This window comes from Cyanistes caeruleus, chromosome 36, assembly GCF_971803275.1.
Source record: "Cyanistes caeruleus chromosome 36, bCyaCae1.hap1.1, whole genome shotgun sequence".
Taxonomy (NCBI): Eukaryota; Metazoa; Chordata; class Aves; order Passeriformes; family Paridae; genus Cyanistes; species Cyanistes caeruleus.
This window is the reverse complement of record NC_141737.1, coordinates 203,534-220,782: the sequence shown is the minus strand read 5'-3', so window position 1 is coordinate 220,782 and position 17,249 is coordinate 203,534. Positions and strand designations below refer to the sequence as shown.

At 58.8% G+C, this 17,249-nt stretch overlaps 3 protein-coding genes across 6 annotated transcripts; 1 reads left to right on the top strand and 2 right to left on the bottom strand.

Moving 5' to 3' along the window:
• Nucleotides 1-43: 43 nt before the first annotated feature.
• LOC147647530 (uncharacterized) lies at nt 44-2,648 on the top strand. Its single transcript, XM_086871584.1, has 2 exons — nt 44-248; nt 1,577-2,648. The coding sequence occupies exons 1-2, from the start codon at nt 167-169 to the stop codon at nt 2,611-2,613; spliced, it is 1,119 nt and encodes a 372-aa protein (XP_086727710.1). The 5' UTR covers nt 44-166; the 3' UTR covers nt 2,614-2,648.
• A 4-nt stretch (nt 2,649-2,652) lies between these two features.
• Nucleotides 2,653-10,359, bottom strand: TNNI3 (troponin I3, cardiac type). Of its 4 annotated transcripts, none has more exons than XM_086871582.1 (10): nt 10,271-10,359; nt 9,267-9,338; nt 9,138-9,150; nt 8,942-9,055; nt 7,278-7,319; nt 6,980-7,114; nt 6,331-6,420; nt 6,067-6,237; nt 4,115-4,209; nt 2,653-3,228 (listed from the first exon to the last, which is right to left on the bottom strand). In XM_086871582.1, the coding sequence occupies exons 2-9, from the start codon at nt 9,275-9,277 to the stop codon at nt 4,117-4,119; spliced, it is 669 nt and encodes a 222-aa protein (XP_086727708.1). In that variant the 5' UTR covers nt 9,278-9,338; nt 10,271-10,359; the 3' UTR covers nt 2,653-3,228; nt 4,115-4,116. The 4 variants fall into 4 exon arrangements, with proteins under 4 accessions (XP_086727708.1, XP_086727709.1, XP_086727707.1 ...); XM_086871583.1 differs by having other exon boundaries at nt 9,267-9,287; nt 10,271-10,358; XM_086871581.1 differs by having other exon boundaries at nt 9,267-9,378; nt 10,271-10,350.
• Nucleotides 10,360-10,472: 113 nt separating this feature from the next.
• On the bottom strand, nt 10,473-17,243 carry DNAAF3 (dynein axonemal assembly factor 3). The gene is made up of 12 exons (XM_086871538.1): nt 17,015-17,243; nt 16,813-16,931; nt 15,911-16,004; nt 15,613-15,821; nt 14,449-14,703; nt 12,890-13,003; nt 12,701-12,802; nt 12,528-12,623; nt 12,329-12,416; nt 11,589-11,697; nt 11,215-11,289; nt 10,473-10,949 (listed from the first exon to the last, which is right to left on the bottom strand). Exons 1-12 carry the CDS (start codon nt 17,091-17,093, stop codon nt 10,730-10,732), a joined length of 1,560 nt encoding a protein of 519 aa, XP_086727664.1. The 5' UTR covers nt 17,094-17,243; the 3' UTR covers nt 10,473-10,729.
• Between the last annotated feature and the right edge of the window lie 6 nt (nt 17,244-17,249).

Genomic DNA, 17,249 nt, shown 5'->3' with positions numbered 1-17,249 from the left:
TGTGACACTGTGACAATGATGTCCCTGATGTCCCCAATGTCCCCAATGTCCCCAATGTCCCCCCCAGGACCTGCGGGGCAGTGTCCAGCGGCTCTGCGCGTTCCTGGGTCGCCGTTTGAGCGCGGCCGCCGTGGACGCCGTGGTGGCCAACGCCTCCTTCGGGGCCATGAGGGAGAACCCCATGAGCAACTTCAGCCGCAGCCCGGCCTTCATCCTGGACCCCCGGCGGGGACCCTTCCTCAGGAAAGGTGACACCATGGGGACACTGGGGACACTGGGGACACTGGGGACACCTGGGGACATCATTGGGGACACCCTGGGTACCCCCCCTGTTCATCCTGGACCCCCGGCGGGGACCCTTCCTCAGGAAAGGTGACATTGGGGACACCTGGGGACATCATTGGGGACACCACTGGGGACACTGGGGACACCTGGGGACATCATTGGGGACACTTTGGGACATCCTGGGGACATCCTGGGGACATTTGGGGACACATTTTAGGGACAATTTCGCACGGAGGGGAGATTTTTCCCCTTTTTTCCAGTTTATTTTCCCATTTTTTCCCCTTTTTTTCCCCGTTTTTGTGTTTTTTCCCCATTTCTGTTTGTTTAGTCCCCATTTTCATTTGGTTTTGACCATTTTCCCCCGTTTTCGCCCCGTTTTTCCCCATTTCTGTTCATTTTTTCCCCATTTCTGTTCATTTTTCCCATTTTCCCCCGTTTTCTCCCCGTTTCTGTTCATTTTCTCCCCGTTCCTGTTGGTTTTTCCCATTTCCGCCCATTTTGGGCCCGTTCCTGTTCATTTTCTCCTCGTTTCTGTTGGTTTTTCCCATTTTCCCCCATTTTCTCCCCGTTTTGGGCCCGTTCCTGTTGGTTTTCTCCCCGTTTCTGTTCATTTTTTCCCCGTTTCTGTACGTTTTTCCCATTTTCCCCCGTTTTTTCCCCATTCCTGTTCATTTTTTCCCATTTTCCCCCGTTTTGGGCCCGTTTCTGTTCATTTTTTCCTGTTTCTGTTCATTTTTTCCCCGTTCCTGTTCATTTCTCCCCGTTCCTGTTGGTTTCTCCCCGTTTCTGTTCATTTTTTCCCATTTTCGCCCGTTTTCTCCCCGTTCCTGTTGGTTTTTTCCCCGTTCCTGCTGGTTTTTTCCCATTTTCGCCCGTTTTCTGCCCGTTTTTCCCCGTTCCTGCTGGTTTTTCCCATTTTCCCCCGTTTTGGGCCCGTTCCTGTTGGTTTTTTCCCATTTTCGCCCGTTTTCTCCCCGTTCCTGTTGGTTTTTTCCCCGTTTCTGTTCGTTTTTTCCCATTTTTTCCCGTTTTCTCCCCGTTCCTGCTGGTTTTTTCCCATTTTCGCCCGTTTTCTCCCCGTTCCTGTTGGTTTTTTCCCATTTTCGCCCGTTTTCTGCCCGTTCCTGCTGGTTTTTTCCCATTTTCGCCCGTTTTCTCCCCGTTCCTGTTGGTTTTTTCCCATTTTCGCCCGTTTTCTGCCTGTTCCTGCTGGTTTTTTCCCATTTTTCCCCGTTTTTTCCCCGTTCCTGTTGGTTTTTTCCCATTTTCGCCCGTTTTCTGCCCGTTCCAGGCATCTCCGGGGACTGGCGGAACCACCTGAGCGCGGAGCAGAGCCGGCGCTTCGAGCGCGTTTACCGCCAGCGCATGCGCGGCCTGGGCGTCTCCTTCCCCTGGGAGGAGCCCCAGAATCGGGGGAAATCACCCCAAAATCGCGACGGGGAACCACAAGAAACGGAAAGATCGACCCAGAAAACGGGGGAGGAGACCCAAAAACGGGGGAAATCGCCCCAGAATCGGGGGAAATCACCCCAAAATCGGGGGAAATCGCCCCAAAATCCCGACGGGGAACCCCAAAAAACAGAAAGATCGACCCAAAAAATGGGGGAGGAGACCCAAAATCGGCGAAAATCACCCCAAAATCGGGATGGGGAACCCCAAAAAACGGAAAGATCGACCCAGAAAATGGAGGAGGAGACCCAAAAACGGGGGAAATCGCCCCAAAATCGGGGGAAATTGCCCCAGAACCGGGGGAAATCGCCCCAAAATCGGGATGGGGAACCCCAAAAAATGGAAAAATCGACCCAAAAAACGGGGAAGGAGCCCCAAAAAATGGAAAAATCGACCCAAAATCGGGGGAAATCGACCCAGAATGAGGGGGAGGAACCACAAAAAATGGAAAGATCAACCCAAAAATGGGGGAAATCGACCCAAAATGAGGATGAGGAGCCCCAAAAATGGGGGAAATTGACCCAAAATTGGGGGAAATCGCCCCAAAATCGGGACGGGGAACCCCAAAAAATGGAAAGATCGACCCAGAAAGTGGAAAAATCACCCCAAAAAATGGGAAAATTGCCCCAAAAAACGGAGGAGGAGCCCCAAAAAGAGGATAAATCACCCCAAAAAATGAGAAAATCGCCCCAAAATGAAGAAAAATTGACCCAAAAATTGGAAAAATCACCCCAAAAAATGGGTGAGGAACCCCAAAAAATGGAAAAATTGACCCAAAATGAAACAAAATTGTCCCAAAATGATGAAAATTTGCCCCAAAAAAAGGGGGAATCCCCCCCCCAAACCCCTCCCCACCCCCCCCCGGGACCCCGCCCCTAATTGGGATAATTAATAAACATTAATTAATGGCGCCGTTAATTGATGCTGAACGGGGGGGGGGAGGGTTTATTTTGGGGGATTTTGGGGGGATTTTGGGGGGATTTTGGGGGATTTTGGGGGATTTTGGGGATTTTGGGGGATTTTGGGGGGATTTTGGGGGGATTTTGGGGGGATTTTGGGGGATTTTGGGGGGATTTTGGGGGATTTTGGGGATTTTGGGGGATTTTGGGGGGATTTTGGGGGGATTTTGGGAGATTTTGGGGGGATTTGGGGGGATTTTGGGGGGATTTTGGGGGATTTTGGGGGGATTTGGGGGATTTTGGGGGGATTTTGGGAGATTTTGGGGATTTTGGGGGGATTTTGGGAGATTTTGGGGATTTTGGGGGGATTTTGGGGGATTTTGGGTGATTTTGGGGGGATTTTGGGGGGATTTTGGGGAGGATTTTGGGGGGATTTTGGGGGATTTTGGGGGATTTGGGGGATTTTGGGGGATTTTGGGGGATTTTGGGGGGATTTTGGGGGGATTTGGGGAGGGGCGGTGCCCGTGCCGATGATGATGATGATGATGATGATGATGATGAAGGTGATGAAGGCTCGGCTCCGTGGGGGCTCCTCCTGCAGGAAATTTTTTGGAAATTTGGGAAATTTTAGGCAAATTTTTAGGGAATTTTTTGGGGAATTTTTTGGGGAATTTTTTGGGGAATTTTTCAGGGAATTTTTGGGATTTTTTTGAAAAATTTTGGGAAATTTTTAGGAATTTTATTGAATTTTCGGGTGAATTTGGGGGATTTTTTTGGGTGAATTTTGGGGTTTTTTGGGTGAATTTGGGGATTTTTTGGGGTGAATTTTGGGGTGAATTTGGGGGGTTTTTTAGGTGAATTTTGAGGTATTTTTGGGTGATTTCTGGGAGTTTTTTTGGGTGAATTCTGGGGATTTTTTATGTGAATTATGGGGTTTTTTGGGGTGAATTTTGAGGTATTTTTGGGTGATTTTTGGGAGGTTTTTTGTGTGAATTCTGGGGTGTTTTGGGGTAAATTCTGGGGGTTTTTGGGGTGAATTTGGGGGTTTTTGGGATGAATTTTGGGGGGTTTTTTAGGTGATTTTTGGGGTGAATTTAGGGGGTTTTTAGGGTGAATTTGGGTTTTTTTTAGGTGAATTTTGAGGTATTTTTGGGTGATTTTTTTGGTTTTTTTGGGGTGAATTGGGGTTTTTGGGATGAATTTTGGGGGTTTTTTTAGATGATTTTTGGGGTGAATTTGGGGGTTTTTTAGGTGAATTTTGAGGTATTTTTGGGTGATTTCTGGGAGTTTTTTTGGGTGAATTCTGGGGATTTTTTATGTGAATTCTGGGGTTTTTTGGGGTGAATTTTGAGATATTTTTGGGTGATTTTTGGGAGTTTTTTTGTGTGAATTCTGGGGTTTTTTGGGGTAAATTCTGGGGTTTTTTTGGGGTGAATTCTGGTGTATTTTGGGGTGAATTTGGGGGTTTTTGGGGGTCTCACCCTCAGGCCGCCGCCCCCTCGAATTTCTTCTTGCGCCCCTCCATGCCGCTCATGGCGTCCACGTTCTTGCGCCAGTCCCCGACCTCGTAACTCTCCTGAGACCCAAAACGTCCCAAAACGTCCCCAAAAACACCCCAGGAACAGCCAGAAACGACACCCCAAAAACAACAAAACCCCTACTCAAAACAGCCCCCAAAAAAGCTAAAAACCGCCTCAAAATGACGCCAAAATCAACCCAAAACGGGACTGAAAACTTCATTAAAAAATGATAAAAATTCACTAAAATCCACATTAAAAAAAACACTAAAAGCTGCTAAAAAATGTTAAAAAAATTATAGCAAAAATAAAAAAAAAATAGCAAAAAAATGTTAAAAAACCCATAATAAAACCACTAAAAGCTCACCCAAAAAATCGTTAAATAAACATAAAAAATCCACCCAAAAGCCCGTAAAAAATTTCACAAAATAAAACGTTAAGAAAACCACAAAAAAACCACTAAAATCTCACCAAAAATTCGTTTAAAAATCCAACAAAAAGCCCAGAAATAATCCACCAAAAAATCACAGAAATCTCACCAAAAAAAGGCCAAAAAAATCACCAAAAAAACCACAAAAACACCTCTGGAAACACATCAAAAAACCACTAAAAACCCACAAAAAACCGCTAGAAAGTCACAAAAACACTAAAAAACCCACTAAAAAAACCCCCACTAAAAATCCACACAAAAAACACTAAAACCCCACAAAAAATCCATTAAAAACAACTAAAAAGTCACAAAAAAACCCACTAAAAACCCACTAAAAAACCACTAAAACACTGCTAAAAACCCACCCAAAATCCATAAATAAACCACTAAAAAGTTACAAAAAAATCCACTAAAAATCCACAAAAAAACCCCCACTAAAAATCCACAAAAAAAACCCCACTAAAACCCCACAAAAAATCCATTAAAAAACCACTAAAAAGTCACAAAAAAAACCCACTAAAAACCCACACAAAAACCACTAAAACCCCACTAAAACCCCACAAAAAAAATCCATAAAAACCCCACTAAAAACACCACTAAAAAACTCCAAAAGAACTCCAGTAAAACCCCACCAGAAACCCGACTAAAGCCCCACTAAAAACCCACAAAAAATCCATAAATAAACCACTAAAAAGTTACAAAAAAAACCACTAAAAACCCACCAAAAAAAAAACCACTAAAAACCCACAAAAGTCACAAAAAATCCATAAAGAAACCACTGAAAAGTTACCAAAAAAACCACTAAAAATCCAACAAAAAAACCCACTAAAACCACACTAAAAACCCACAAAATATCCATTAAAAAACCACTAAAAAGTCACAAAAAACCCCACTAAATACACACCAAAAAAACCACTAAAAACCCACAAAAAATCCATTAAAAAACCACTAAAAAGTCACAAAAAAACCCACTAAAAACCCACACAAAAACCACTAAAACCCCACTAAAACCCCACAAAAAAAATCCATAAAAACCCCACTAAAAACACCCCTAAAAAACCCGCAAAAAACCCCAGTAAAACCCCACCAGAAACCCGACTAAAGCCCCACTAAAAACCCACAAAAAATCCATAAAGAAACCACTAAAAAGTTACAAAAAAACCACTAAAAATCCACACAAAAAAAACCACTAAAACCCCACTAAAGCCCCACAAAAAATCCATAAAGAAACCACTAAAAAGTCACAAAAAAACCCACAAAAAACCCATAAAGAAACCACTAAAAAGTCACAAAAAACCACTAAAAATCCATGCATAAAGCACTAAAACCCCACTAAAACCCCACAAAAAAATCCATAAAAAACCACTAAAAACACCCCTAAAAAACCCGCAAAAAACCCCAGTAAAACCCCACCAAAACCCCTCAAAAATCCCCACTAAAACCCCCCCAAACCCCACCCCGCGCGCTTCCCCGCTTTCCCTCTCACCTTCTCGGCGTCGTCCTTGCGCACCTGGCGCAGCCCGGCCCTCAGGTCGGTGCCCACGCGCGGTTTGGTGCCCAGCAGCGCCGCCATCATGGCGTCGGCCGACAGCCTCACCCTCCTCAGGTTGGGCCTCACGAAACGCCCGGCGGCCACGCGGCGCCGCAGCTCCTCCAGCTTCGGGGGGGGGACACCGGGGAGGCGTCGGGGACGCGTGGGGATAACCGGGACGGCCCGGTTCGCACCGGCACCCGCCCCGCGCGCCCTCACCTCGGCGACGTTCTTGCTGACGCGCGTCCCCATGTCGTAGCGCTCCTCGTCCACGCGCGCCACGCGGGCGTGCAGCTCTCGGCACAGCTCCTGGGGAACGCCGTGGTGTCACCACAAAGTCCTCGGTGTCCCCTCGCCTCTCACTCCTAAGCCTTGTCCTGTTTCCAGCCCTTTTTTCCCCTCATGATTCCTGCCCTTTTCTCCCCTCATGATTCCCGCCCTTTTTCTCCCCTCACAATTGCCGCCATTTTCTCCCCTCATGATTCCCGCCCTTTTTCTCCCCTCACAGCGGCCGCCATTTTCTCCCCTCACAATTCCCGCCCTTTTTCTCCCCTCACAATTCCCGCCCTTTTTCTCCCCTCACGATTCCCGCCCTTTTTCTCCCCTCAGGATTCCCGCCCTTTTATCCCCTCACAGCGGCCGCCATTTTCTCTCCTCACGATTCCCGCCCTTTTCTCCCCTCATAATTCCCGCCCTTTTATCCCCTCACAGCGGCCGCCATTTTGTCCCCTCACGATTCCCGCCCTTTTCTCCCCTCATTCCGGCCGCCATTTTCTCCCCTCCCTGTCCCCAAACACCCCCCGAATGTCCCCAAACACCCCCCGAATGTCCCCAAACACCCCCCGAATGTCCCCAAACGTCCCCTCACCTGCAGCTCCGTCACCCCCATCCCCTCCAGGGCCGCCAGGGGTGGGCACAGCTCCCCCACCACCCGAATCTTCTCGGCCGCCTTCTCCTGCTCCTCCTTCTCCAGCTCCCGCTTCGCCCTCTGCAGCAGCAGCGTCTGGGGGCGAGGGGGGGGAATTTGGGGATCCCCCCCTCCCCAAAATTTGGGGGAAAAGCCCCGAAATTTGGTCACAAACCCCTCAGGTTTAACTGAGACATTTGAGATTTTGGGGATGGGGGTAAAACCCCAAAAATTTTGGGGACCCCCCCCTCCCCCTCACCTTCAGCTGGAGCTTGCGAGACGCTGAGATTTTGGATTTTCTCTGGTAGGGGAGAAATTTGGGGTCAGGATTTGGGAACTGAGGGATTTTGGGGTTTTTAGGGAGGGATTTTGGGGTCTGGGGGTTCGTGGGCTGATTTTTGGGGAGGATTTTTGGGGTTTTTAGGGGTGGTTTGGGGGGGATTTTGGGGTCTGGGGGTTTTTAGGGAGGGGTTTTGGGGTTTTTAGGGAGGGATTTTGGGGTTTTTAGGGGGGATTTTGGTGTTTTTAGGGAGGGATTTTGGGGTTTTTAGGGAGGGATTTTGGGGTTTTTTTTGAGGGATTTTGGGGTTTTTAGGGAGGGATTTTGGAATTTTTTAGGGAGGGATTTTGGGGTTTTTAGGGAGGGGTTTTGGGGCTTTTAGGGAGGGGTTTTGGGGCTTTTTAGGGAGGGATTTTGGGGTTTTTAGGGAGGGATTTTAAGGTTTTAAGGGAGGGATTTTGAGGTTTTTAGGGAGGAATTTTGGGGTTTTTAGGGAGGGATTTTGGGGGTTTTTTTTGAGGGATTTTGGGGTTTTTAGGGAGGGATTTTGGGGTTTTTAGGGAGGGATTTTGGGGTTTTTAGGGAAGAATTTTGGGGTTTTTTAGGGAGGGATTTTGGGGTTTTTAGGGAGGGATTTTGGGGTTTTTAGGGAGGGGTTTTGGGGTTTTTAGGGAGGGATTTTGGGGTTTTTAGGGAGGGATTTTGGGGTTTTTTTGGAGGGATTTTGAGGTTTTTAGGGAGGGATTTTGGGGTTTTTAGGGAGGGATTTTGGGGTTTTTTGGAGGTTTTGGAAAGGGATTTTGTGTGGCAATTGAAGGATTTTTGGGTCTGGGGGCTTTTGTGGGGGGAAATATTTTGGTTTTTTTGGTGTCTTTGGGAGTTCTGTGGGGATCCCGGGGCCTTCGGGGATTTTGGATTTTCAGGGAGGGTTTTTTCAGGTTTTGGGGTTATTTTGGAGAGTTTTGGGGTGGTTTTGAATTTTCGGGGTGAATTTGGGGGTGGTTTTAGGGGTTTTGGATTTTCAGGGTGGATTTGGAGGTTTTTGGGGTGAGTTTGGATTTTCAGGGTGGTTTTGGGGGTGGTTTTATGCTGATTTTTGGGGGTTTTGGGGCAGATTTGTATTTCCAGGGTGGATTTGGAGGTTTTTGGGCTGTTTTAGGGGTTTTTAAGGCGGATTCGGAGGTTTTTGGGGTGATATTGTATTTTCAGGGTGGTTTTGAGGATGTTTTTAAGGCGGATTCGGAGGTTTTTGGGCCGTTTTAGGGGTTTTTAAGGTGGATTCAGAGGTTTTTGGGCTGTTTTAGGGGTTTTCATGGCGATATTTGGATATTTTTGGGCCGTTTCAGGGGTTTTTAAGGTGGATTCGGAGGTTTTTGGGCCGTTTTAGGGGTTTTTAAGGCGGGTTCAGAGGTTTTTGGGCCGTTTCAGGAGTTTTTAAGGCAGGTTCAGAGGTTTTTGGGCCGTTTCAGGGGTTTTTATGGCGATATTTGGATATTTTTGGGCCGTTTTAGGGGTTTTTAAGGCGATATTTGGATATTTTTGGGCCGTTTTAGGGGTTTTTAAGGCGGATTCGGAGGTTTTTTGGGGTTCCCAGGGTGGTTTTTCCCGCTTTTTGGGGTTATTTTGGCGCGTTTCGGGCTCACCTTGGCGTGGGGCTCCACGGCGTAGCTGCGGTAATTGGCCGAGGATTTGCGGCGGAGGGGAGGGGGCTGCGGGGGGGGCTCGGGACCCTCCCCCTCCTCATCCTCGGGGGGTCTCTGGGCCACGGGGAGGGAGGGGTTAAACGGGGGGGGGGACACACCCCCAAAAAACAGAGGGGAATTTGGGGAGGGGTCTCACCGCCGTCTCCTCCCTGGTGGGGGGGGGGGAAAGAACGGTTAGAGACCCCCGAAATGGGGTGGGGGGGGATCCCTAAAATTTGGGTGGGACCCCCACCCCCTCCCCCCCCGAGACCCCTCCCCCACTCACTCTTCAGCCATCTGGAAGCTTCTGGAAGACTCGGTGAGGTGATGGGGGGGGGTCACGGGACACCCCCCACCCCTAATTTGGGGCCGGGGTTGATAAGGGAAAAGGAGGGGAGCTAAAAATAGCCCCTTATCAGCCCCTCCCCCACCCCGCGGGGACACGGCCGCCCCTCCCCCCTCCCCCCTCCCCCCCCACCCAAAACAACCCCAAGGGCACGCGGGACACGGAGACCCCCCCCCAAAATAACCCCCAAAATAACCCCCAAAATCGCTCAAATCACCCCAAAAACACCTGGGACCCCCCAAAAGTCACACAAGAACAGCCCCAAAATCCCTCAAATCAGCCCCAAAATCACCCCAAAAACTCCTGGGAACCCCCCCAGGACATTGAGACCCCTCCCCAAATACCCGGGGGTCCCCAGGACACTGAGACCCCCCCCCGAAATCACCCAAAAATCCCTCAAATCACCCCAAAACCTCTCAGGAACCCCCCAGGACACTGAGACCCCCCCTAAACACCCCAAAAACCCCTCAAATCACCCCAAAACCCCTCGGGACCCCCCCGAAATCACCCAAAAATCCCTCAAATCACCCCAAAACCCCTCGGGACCCCCCCAGGACATCGAGACCCCTCCCCAAATACCCGGGGATCCCCAGGATACTGAGACCCCCCCCCGAAATCACCCAAAAATCCCTCAAATCACCCCAAAACCTCCTGGAAACCCCCCAGGACATTGAGACCCCTCCCCAAATACCCGGGGATCCCCAGGATACTGAGACCCCCCCCCCGAAATCACCCAAAAATCCCTCAAATCACCCCAAAACCTCTCAGGAACCCCCCAGGACACTGAGACCCCCCCTAAACACCCCAAAAACCCCTCAAATCACCCCAAAACCTCCTGGGACCCCTCCCAGGACACTGAGACCCCCCCGGGACCCCCAAAATCCCCCGGGACCCCCCAAAACGCGACCCCCGCCCCCCCAAAACGCGACCCCCGCCCCCGGTACCTGCAGCAGCGGAGCCGTGGGAAAGCGGCGGCGCTTTATGAATGGGAGGGGGCGTGGCTTTGAGGGGGCGGGGCCTCGAGGGGGCGGGGCCCCGGGTGTTGATCGCAATGGGAATGGGCGGGGCTTAAAGAGATCGGGGCGGGGATTTGGGGGTCCTGGGGGGGATTTGGGGGGTCTCGGGGGGGATTTGGGGGTCCTGGAGGGGATTTGGGGGTCCCGGGGGGGATTTGGGGGTCCCGGAGGGGATTTGGGGGAGGGGTCTGGGGCACTGGGAGGGGGATTTGGGGAGGATTTTGGGGAGGGGTCTCTGGGGCTATTTTGGGGAGGGGTCTCGGGGGCTATTTTGGGGAGGGGTCTCAGCTCTGGGGTTATTTTGGGGAGGGGTCTCGGGGGCTCTGGGGGCTATTTTGGGGAGGGGTCTCGGCTCTCGGGGGTTAATTTGGGGAGGGGTCTCAGGGGTTAATTTGGGGAGGGGTCTCGGGGGCTCTGGGGGTTATTTTGGGGAGGGGTCTCGGCTCTGGGGTTAATTTGGGGAGGGGTCTCGGGGCCCTTGCGGAAGCGCGCGTGGGCCGGGGGCTCCCCGGGGCCCCCCCAGCGCTCGAAGCCCCCCGCCCGCGCCAGCGCCACCGCCCGGGCCAGGAGACCCCCGAGCTGGGGGGGGCGCAGGGTGGGCACGAACCTGGAATTGGGGAGGGGGCGTCAGGGGGGGAGGGGAATGAACCTGGAATTGGGGAGGGGGCGTCAGGGGGGATTTGGGGAGGGGGATTATTTTGGGGAGGGGGTTGTTTTGGGGAGGGGGTTGTTCAATTTGGGGAGGGGGTTATTTTGAGGAGGGGGTTGTTTTGAGGAGGGGGTTATTTAATCTGGGGAGGGGGTTATTTAATTTGGGGTTGTTTAATTTGGGGAGGGGGTTCCTCAATTTGGGGAGGGGTCTCGGTACCCACGTGGGCAGCTCCAGCAGCAGCGTCGCCCCGGGGGCCGCCAGAGCCCCCAGCTCGGGGGTCAGCAACGGCAGCGCCCTGGGGAGACCCCAGACCCAATTGGGGACCCCAGACTCGACTGGGACCCCAGACCCAATGGGGGACCCCAGACCCAATGGGGGACCCTGGGTCCTTTCGGGACCCCCCCAAGACCCCTCCCCGATCCCCCGAGCCTCCCCAGGACCCCCCAAATCCCCCCCAAATCCTCCCCAAACCCCCCCAGGACCCCCCAAAACCCCCCCAGGACCCCTAAAATCCCCCCAGGACCCCCCCAATCCCCCCCAAATCCCCCCCAGACCCCCCCAATGCCCCCCAGCCCCCCCTCGCCCCCCGCCCACCTCCAGCCCAGCACCAGCAGCCGGCAGAGCCCCCCGAGGCGGGCGGGGGTCGCGGGGGGGCTCCCCAAGGGCAGGAACCGGATCCGGAGCGGGAGCGGAGCCAGCGGGCCTGGGGGGCGCGGGGGGGTCAGGGATGGGGGTCTGGGGGGGTCTGGGGGGGTCTGGGGGGGTCTGGGGGGCCTGGGGGCGCGGGGGGGTCAGGGGGGGGGTCCAGGGGGGTCTGGGGGGTCTGGGGGGCACGGGGGGGTCAGGGGGGGGGTCCAGGGGGGTCTGGGGGGCGCGGGGGGGTCAGGGGGGGGGTCTGGGGGGTCTGGGGGGGTCAGGGGGGGTTTGGGGGGGCACGGGGGGGTCCAGGGGGGGTCTGGGGGGGGTCTGGGGGGCACGGGGGGCACGGGGGGGTCAGGGATGGGGGTCTGGGGGGGGTCTGGGGGGCACGGGGGGCACGGGGGGGTCAGGGATGGGGGTCTGGGGGGGGTCTGGGGGGCACGGGGGGCACGGGGGGGTCAGGGGGGGTCAGGGATGGAGGTCATGGGGGGGGGTCTGGGGGGTCCTGGGGGGGGCACGGTGGGGGTCTGGGGGGATTTTGGGGGTCCTGGGGAGGGTTTTGGGGGTCCTGGAGGGGATTGGGGGGGCCCTGGGGGGATCTGGGGGGGGTTTTGGGGGGTCCCGGGGGGGTCTGGGGGTGTTTGGGGGTCCTGCGGGTGTCGGGGACACCGGGGGGGGGCACGGGGGGGACTCACCCAGCGGGTCCGAATCCTCACGGGGGGGGTCCCGGTGCTCGGGGGGGTCCCCGGGGGGGTCGCGGTGCCCCGGGGGGGGGTCCCGGTGCTCGGGGGGGTCCCGGTGTCCCTCGGGGGGGTCCCGGTGTCCCTCGGGGGGGTCCCGGTGTTCGGGGGGGTCCCGGTGCCCCGGGGGGGGGTCCCGGTGCTCGGGGGGGGGGTCCCGGTGCCCCTCGGGGGGGTCCCCGGGGGGGTCCCCGGTGAGCAGCTCCCGCAGCAGCTCCGCCAGCACCGCCAGGGACACCTCGGTGGCCGTCTGGGGGTGGGGGAGGGGTCCCGTCAGAGACCCCCGCCCCTCCTCCACCCCTCCCCCCCCTCCCCTCCCCCCCTGACCTGCGGGGGGCTCCGGGGGGCGCGGGGCTGGAGGCCGAAGCTGAGGAAGGGTCCGGTGACCGTGTCCCCCCAAAAGCCGGGGGGTGACACCGAGCGCCCGTCCTGGGGGGGAGGGGAGGGGAGGGGGGTGAGTGACCCCCCCCCCGCGCCCCTCCCCCACCCCCGGCACCCCGCCCCTCCCCCACTCACGGCGCGGGGCCGGGGGTCGCTCAGCAGGGTCGGGTTGGGGGTCGCGCCCCCTCCCCCGAAGGCGTCACCGCTCTGGCGCCAGAGCCCGAACTCGGCCGGGGACAGCGAGGTGGCCTTGGGGGGACATGGGGGGGACATTGGGGACATCGGGGGGACATCGGGGGGACAATGGGGACATCGGGGACATTGGGGACATTGGGGGGGATTGGGGACAATGGGGACATTGGAGGGACAATGGGGACATCGGGGACAGCGAGGTGGCCTTGGGGACATCGGGGGGGACATTGGGGACATCGGGGGGGACATTGGGGACATTGGGGGGGACTTTGGGGACATCGGGGACAGCGAGGTGGCCTTGGGGACATCGGGGGGGACATTGGGGACATTGGGGGGGATTGGGGACAGCGAGGTGGCCTTGGGGACATCGGGGGGACAATGGGGACATCGGGGGGGACATTGGGGGAGACTTTGGGGACATTGGGGACATCGGGGGGACAATGGGGGGACATTGGGGACATCGGGGGGGATTGGGGACATCGGGGACAGCGAGGTGGCCTTGGGGGGACATCGGGGGGACATTGGGGACATCGGGGACATTGGGGGGACAATGGGGACATGGGGGGGACTTTGGGGACATTGGGGACATTGGGGGGACACTGGGGGGACATTGGGGGGGATTGGGGACATTGGGGACATCGGGGACAGCGAGGTGGCCTTGGGGGGACAATGGGGACATTGGGGGGACCTTGGGGACAGCGAGGTGGCCTTGGGGACATCGGGGGGGACATTGGGGGGGATTGGGGACATCGGGGGGACATGGGGGACATCGGGGACATTGGGGACACGGGGGGGACATTGGGGACATTGGGGACATTGGGGACATTGGGGGGGATTGGGGACAGCGAGGTGGCCTTGGGGGGACACTGGGGACATTGGGGGGACACTGGGGACATTGGGGACAGCGAGGTGGCCTTGGGGACAATGGGAGGGACATTGGGGACACCGGGGGGACAATGGGGGGGATTGGGGGGACATTGGGGACACTGGGGACATCGGGGACAGCGAGGTGGCCTTGGGGGGACAATGGGGGGGACACTGGGGGGACAATGGGGACATTGGGGACATTGGGGGGATTGGGGACATTGGGGACATCGGGGGGGACATTGGGGGGATTGGGGACATTGGAGGGACATTGGGGACACGGGGGGAGGGGACATTGGGGACATTGGGGACACTGGGGACATTGGGGACAATGGGGACATTGGGGACACAGGGGGGAGGGGACACGGAGCCCGCCGGGATCCCGGGAGTTCCCCCGGGCGATGTCCCCGAGGCTCTCCCGGGTGTCCCGGTGCCACCCCCGGGTACCGGCCGGGACCCCCGCGCTGTGTCCCCCCGGTGTGTCCCCGGTGTGTCCCCAATGTCCCCCCGCTGTGTCCCCGGTGTGTCCCCAATGTCCCCCCGGTGTCCCCCCGGTGTCCCCAATGTCCCCCCCGTGTCCCCCCGGTGTCCCCCCAATGTCCCCCCTGTCCCCAATGTCCCCCCGGTGTCCCCGTTACCCCCCGCGGCCGCAGCGCCATCCGCAGCTCCCAATCCGCCACCGCCGCCCGGGACTCGTAGCGGCTCCCGAGGCGCCGCCGCAGCCGCCGGTCCCAGCCCGGGGGTCCCGGTACCGCCCCCGGTACCGCCCGGGCCTCCGGTACCGCCCGGGCCTCCGGTACCGCCCGGGCCTCCGGTACCGGCTCCGGTAGCGGCTCCGGCAGCGCCCGCTCCCAGCGCCGCAGAACCGCCTCCAGCGCGTCCCGGTCCCGGTGCTGCGGGGGGAGAGCCCGGTACCGGCCAGAGCCCAGAGCCCAGAGCCCGGAGCCCAGAGCCCGGTACCGGCCAGAGCCCAGAGCCCAGAGCCCAGAGCCCAGAGCCCGGTACCGGCCAGAGCCCAGAGCCCAGAGCCCAGAGCCCGGTACCGGCCAGAGCCCAGAGCCCAGAGCCCAGAGCCCGGTACCGGCCAGAGCCCAGAGCCCAGAGCCCAGAGCCCGGTACCGGCCAGAGCCCAGAGCCCGGTACCGGCCAGAGCCCAGAGCCCAGAGCCCGGTACCGGCCAGAGCCCAGAGCCCAGAGCCCGGTACCGGCCAGAGCCCAGAGCCCGGTACCGGCCAGAGCCCGGTACCGGCCAGAGCCCAGAGCCCAGAGCCCAGAGCCCGGTACCGGCCAGAGCCCAGAGCCCAGAGCCCGGTACCGGCCAGAGCCCAGAGCCCAGAGCCCAGAGCCCGGTACCGGCCAGAGCCCAGAGCCCGGTACCGGCCAGAGCCCAGAGCCCGGTACCGGCCAGAGCCCAGAGCCCAGAGCCCAGAGCCCGGTACCGGCCAGAGCCCAGAGCCCGGTACCGGCCAGAGCCCAGAGCCCGGTACCGCCCAGAGCCCAGAGCCCAGAGCCCAGAGCCCGGTACCGGCCAGAGCCCAGAGCCCAGAGCCCAGAGCCCGGTACCGGTCAGTGCCGGGTCCCGGATCCCGGTCCCGCTCCTCTCCGTCCCCCCGGTACCGGTTCCCAGCCCCGATCCCGCGGAGTCCCCGGTCCCGTCCAGCCCGGTACCGGCTCCCGGTCCCGCTCCCCTCAGTGTCCCCGGTACCGGCTCCCGGTCCCGCTCCCCTCAGTGTCCCCGGTACCGGTTCCCGGCCCTGCTCCCCTCAGTGCCCCCGGTACCGGCTCCCGGTCCCGGTTCTGACCTTCATGAGCCGCAGGTCGGCGGGCCCGTCCCGGTCCCGGTCCTGGTCCTGGTCCCGGTCCCGGTCCCGGTGCCGGTCCTGGTCCCGGTCCCGGTGCCGGTCCGCAGTGACCCAGCGGCGGAGGCGCCCCGCGGCCCCGCGGAGCAGAGCGGCGGTACCGGCCCGGAGCGACCCGGAACCCAACAGCTCCAGGATGGCGGCGGCGCGGGCTGGGGACACCGGGGGGTCACACGGGGACACCGGGGACACCGGGGGGACACCGGGGACACCCCGGGGGGACAGCGGTCGGTGCCGGTACCTTCCGGTCTGGGCCGGTCCGGAGCTTCCAGCGCCAGCAGGAGGAACAGGAGCTGCCGGGCCACGGGCTCGGGGCTCTGCTCGAGCACGAACAGCTGGGGGAGAGCACCGGGAGAGCGCCGGTAGCACCGGGGGAACACCGGGAGAGCACCGGGAGAGCACCGGGAGAGCGCCGGTAACACCGGGGGAACACCGGGAGAGCACCGGGAGAGCACCGGGGGAGCGCCGGTAACAGCGGGGGAACACCGGGAACATCGGGGGAACACCGGGAGAGCTCCGGGATGATCCCCGGGAACACCGGGGGAACACCGGGAGAGCGCCGGTAACACCGGGGGAGCTCCGGTAACATCGGGGGAACACCGGGAGAGCGCCGGTAACACCGGGGGAACACCGGGGGAACACCGGGAGAGCCCCAGGATGATCCCCGGTAACACCGGGAGAGCTCTGGGAACACCGGGAGGAGCCCTGGGAGACCCCCGGTAACAGCGGGAGAGCTCCGGTAACACCGGGGGAACACTGGGAGAGCTCCGGGAGAGCGCCGGGAACACCGGGAGAGCTCTGGGAGACCCCCGGGAACACCGGGAGAACTCGGGGAACTCCGGGAGAACTCGGGGAACTCCGGGAGAGCCCCGGTAACAGCGGGAGGAGCCCAACCCGGGAGCTGCGAGCCCGGCCCGGTTCCCTCCGAGCCCGCCGGTACCGGCACAGCGACCCCGGAACCGGGATGGGCCCCCTCCTCTGCCCCTCGGTGTCCCCTCACACTCCCGGTGTCCCCTCCCGGTGTCCCTGCCCGGTGTCCCCTCACAGAATCCCTTCCCGGTGTCCCCTCCCTGTGTCCCCTCCCGGTCCCGGTGTCCCCTCCCGCTGTGCCCCCCCGGTCCCGGTCCCGGTCCCGGTCCGTACGGTGATGTCTCGCGGGGGTCCCCGGCGGGCCCGGGCCGCCGTCATCAGCAGGTGCCGGCCCTCGGCCGCCCCCACCAGCAGCACCGAGGCCTCGGCCGCGGGGTCCGGTTCCGGCGGCACTGCGGGCACCGGGAGGGGAGCGCGGTCACCGGGAGGGGCGGGAAGGAGCGGGAGGGGGCCCGGGGAGGGGTGGAGGGCTCACGGTGCAGGCGGAGATCGATGGCCGGGGACAGCCCCCACCAGCACACGGTGCCCACCGCCTCCTCCAGCGCGGCCGCCATGGCGGAGCCCTCACGGAGCCCTCACGGAGCCCCGGCAACGGCCGCCGGCCAATCACGAGCGCGACCGGCGCCGCTGAGGCGCGCGCGGACCAATGGGGAGCGAGAACGGCGGCGGGAAAAGCGGGCGGGCCAATGAGAGGCGAGAGCGGCGGGGAA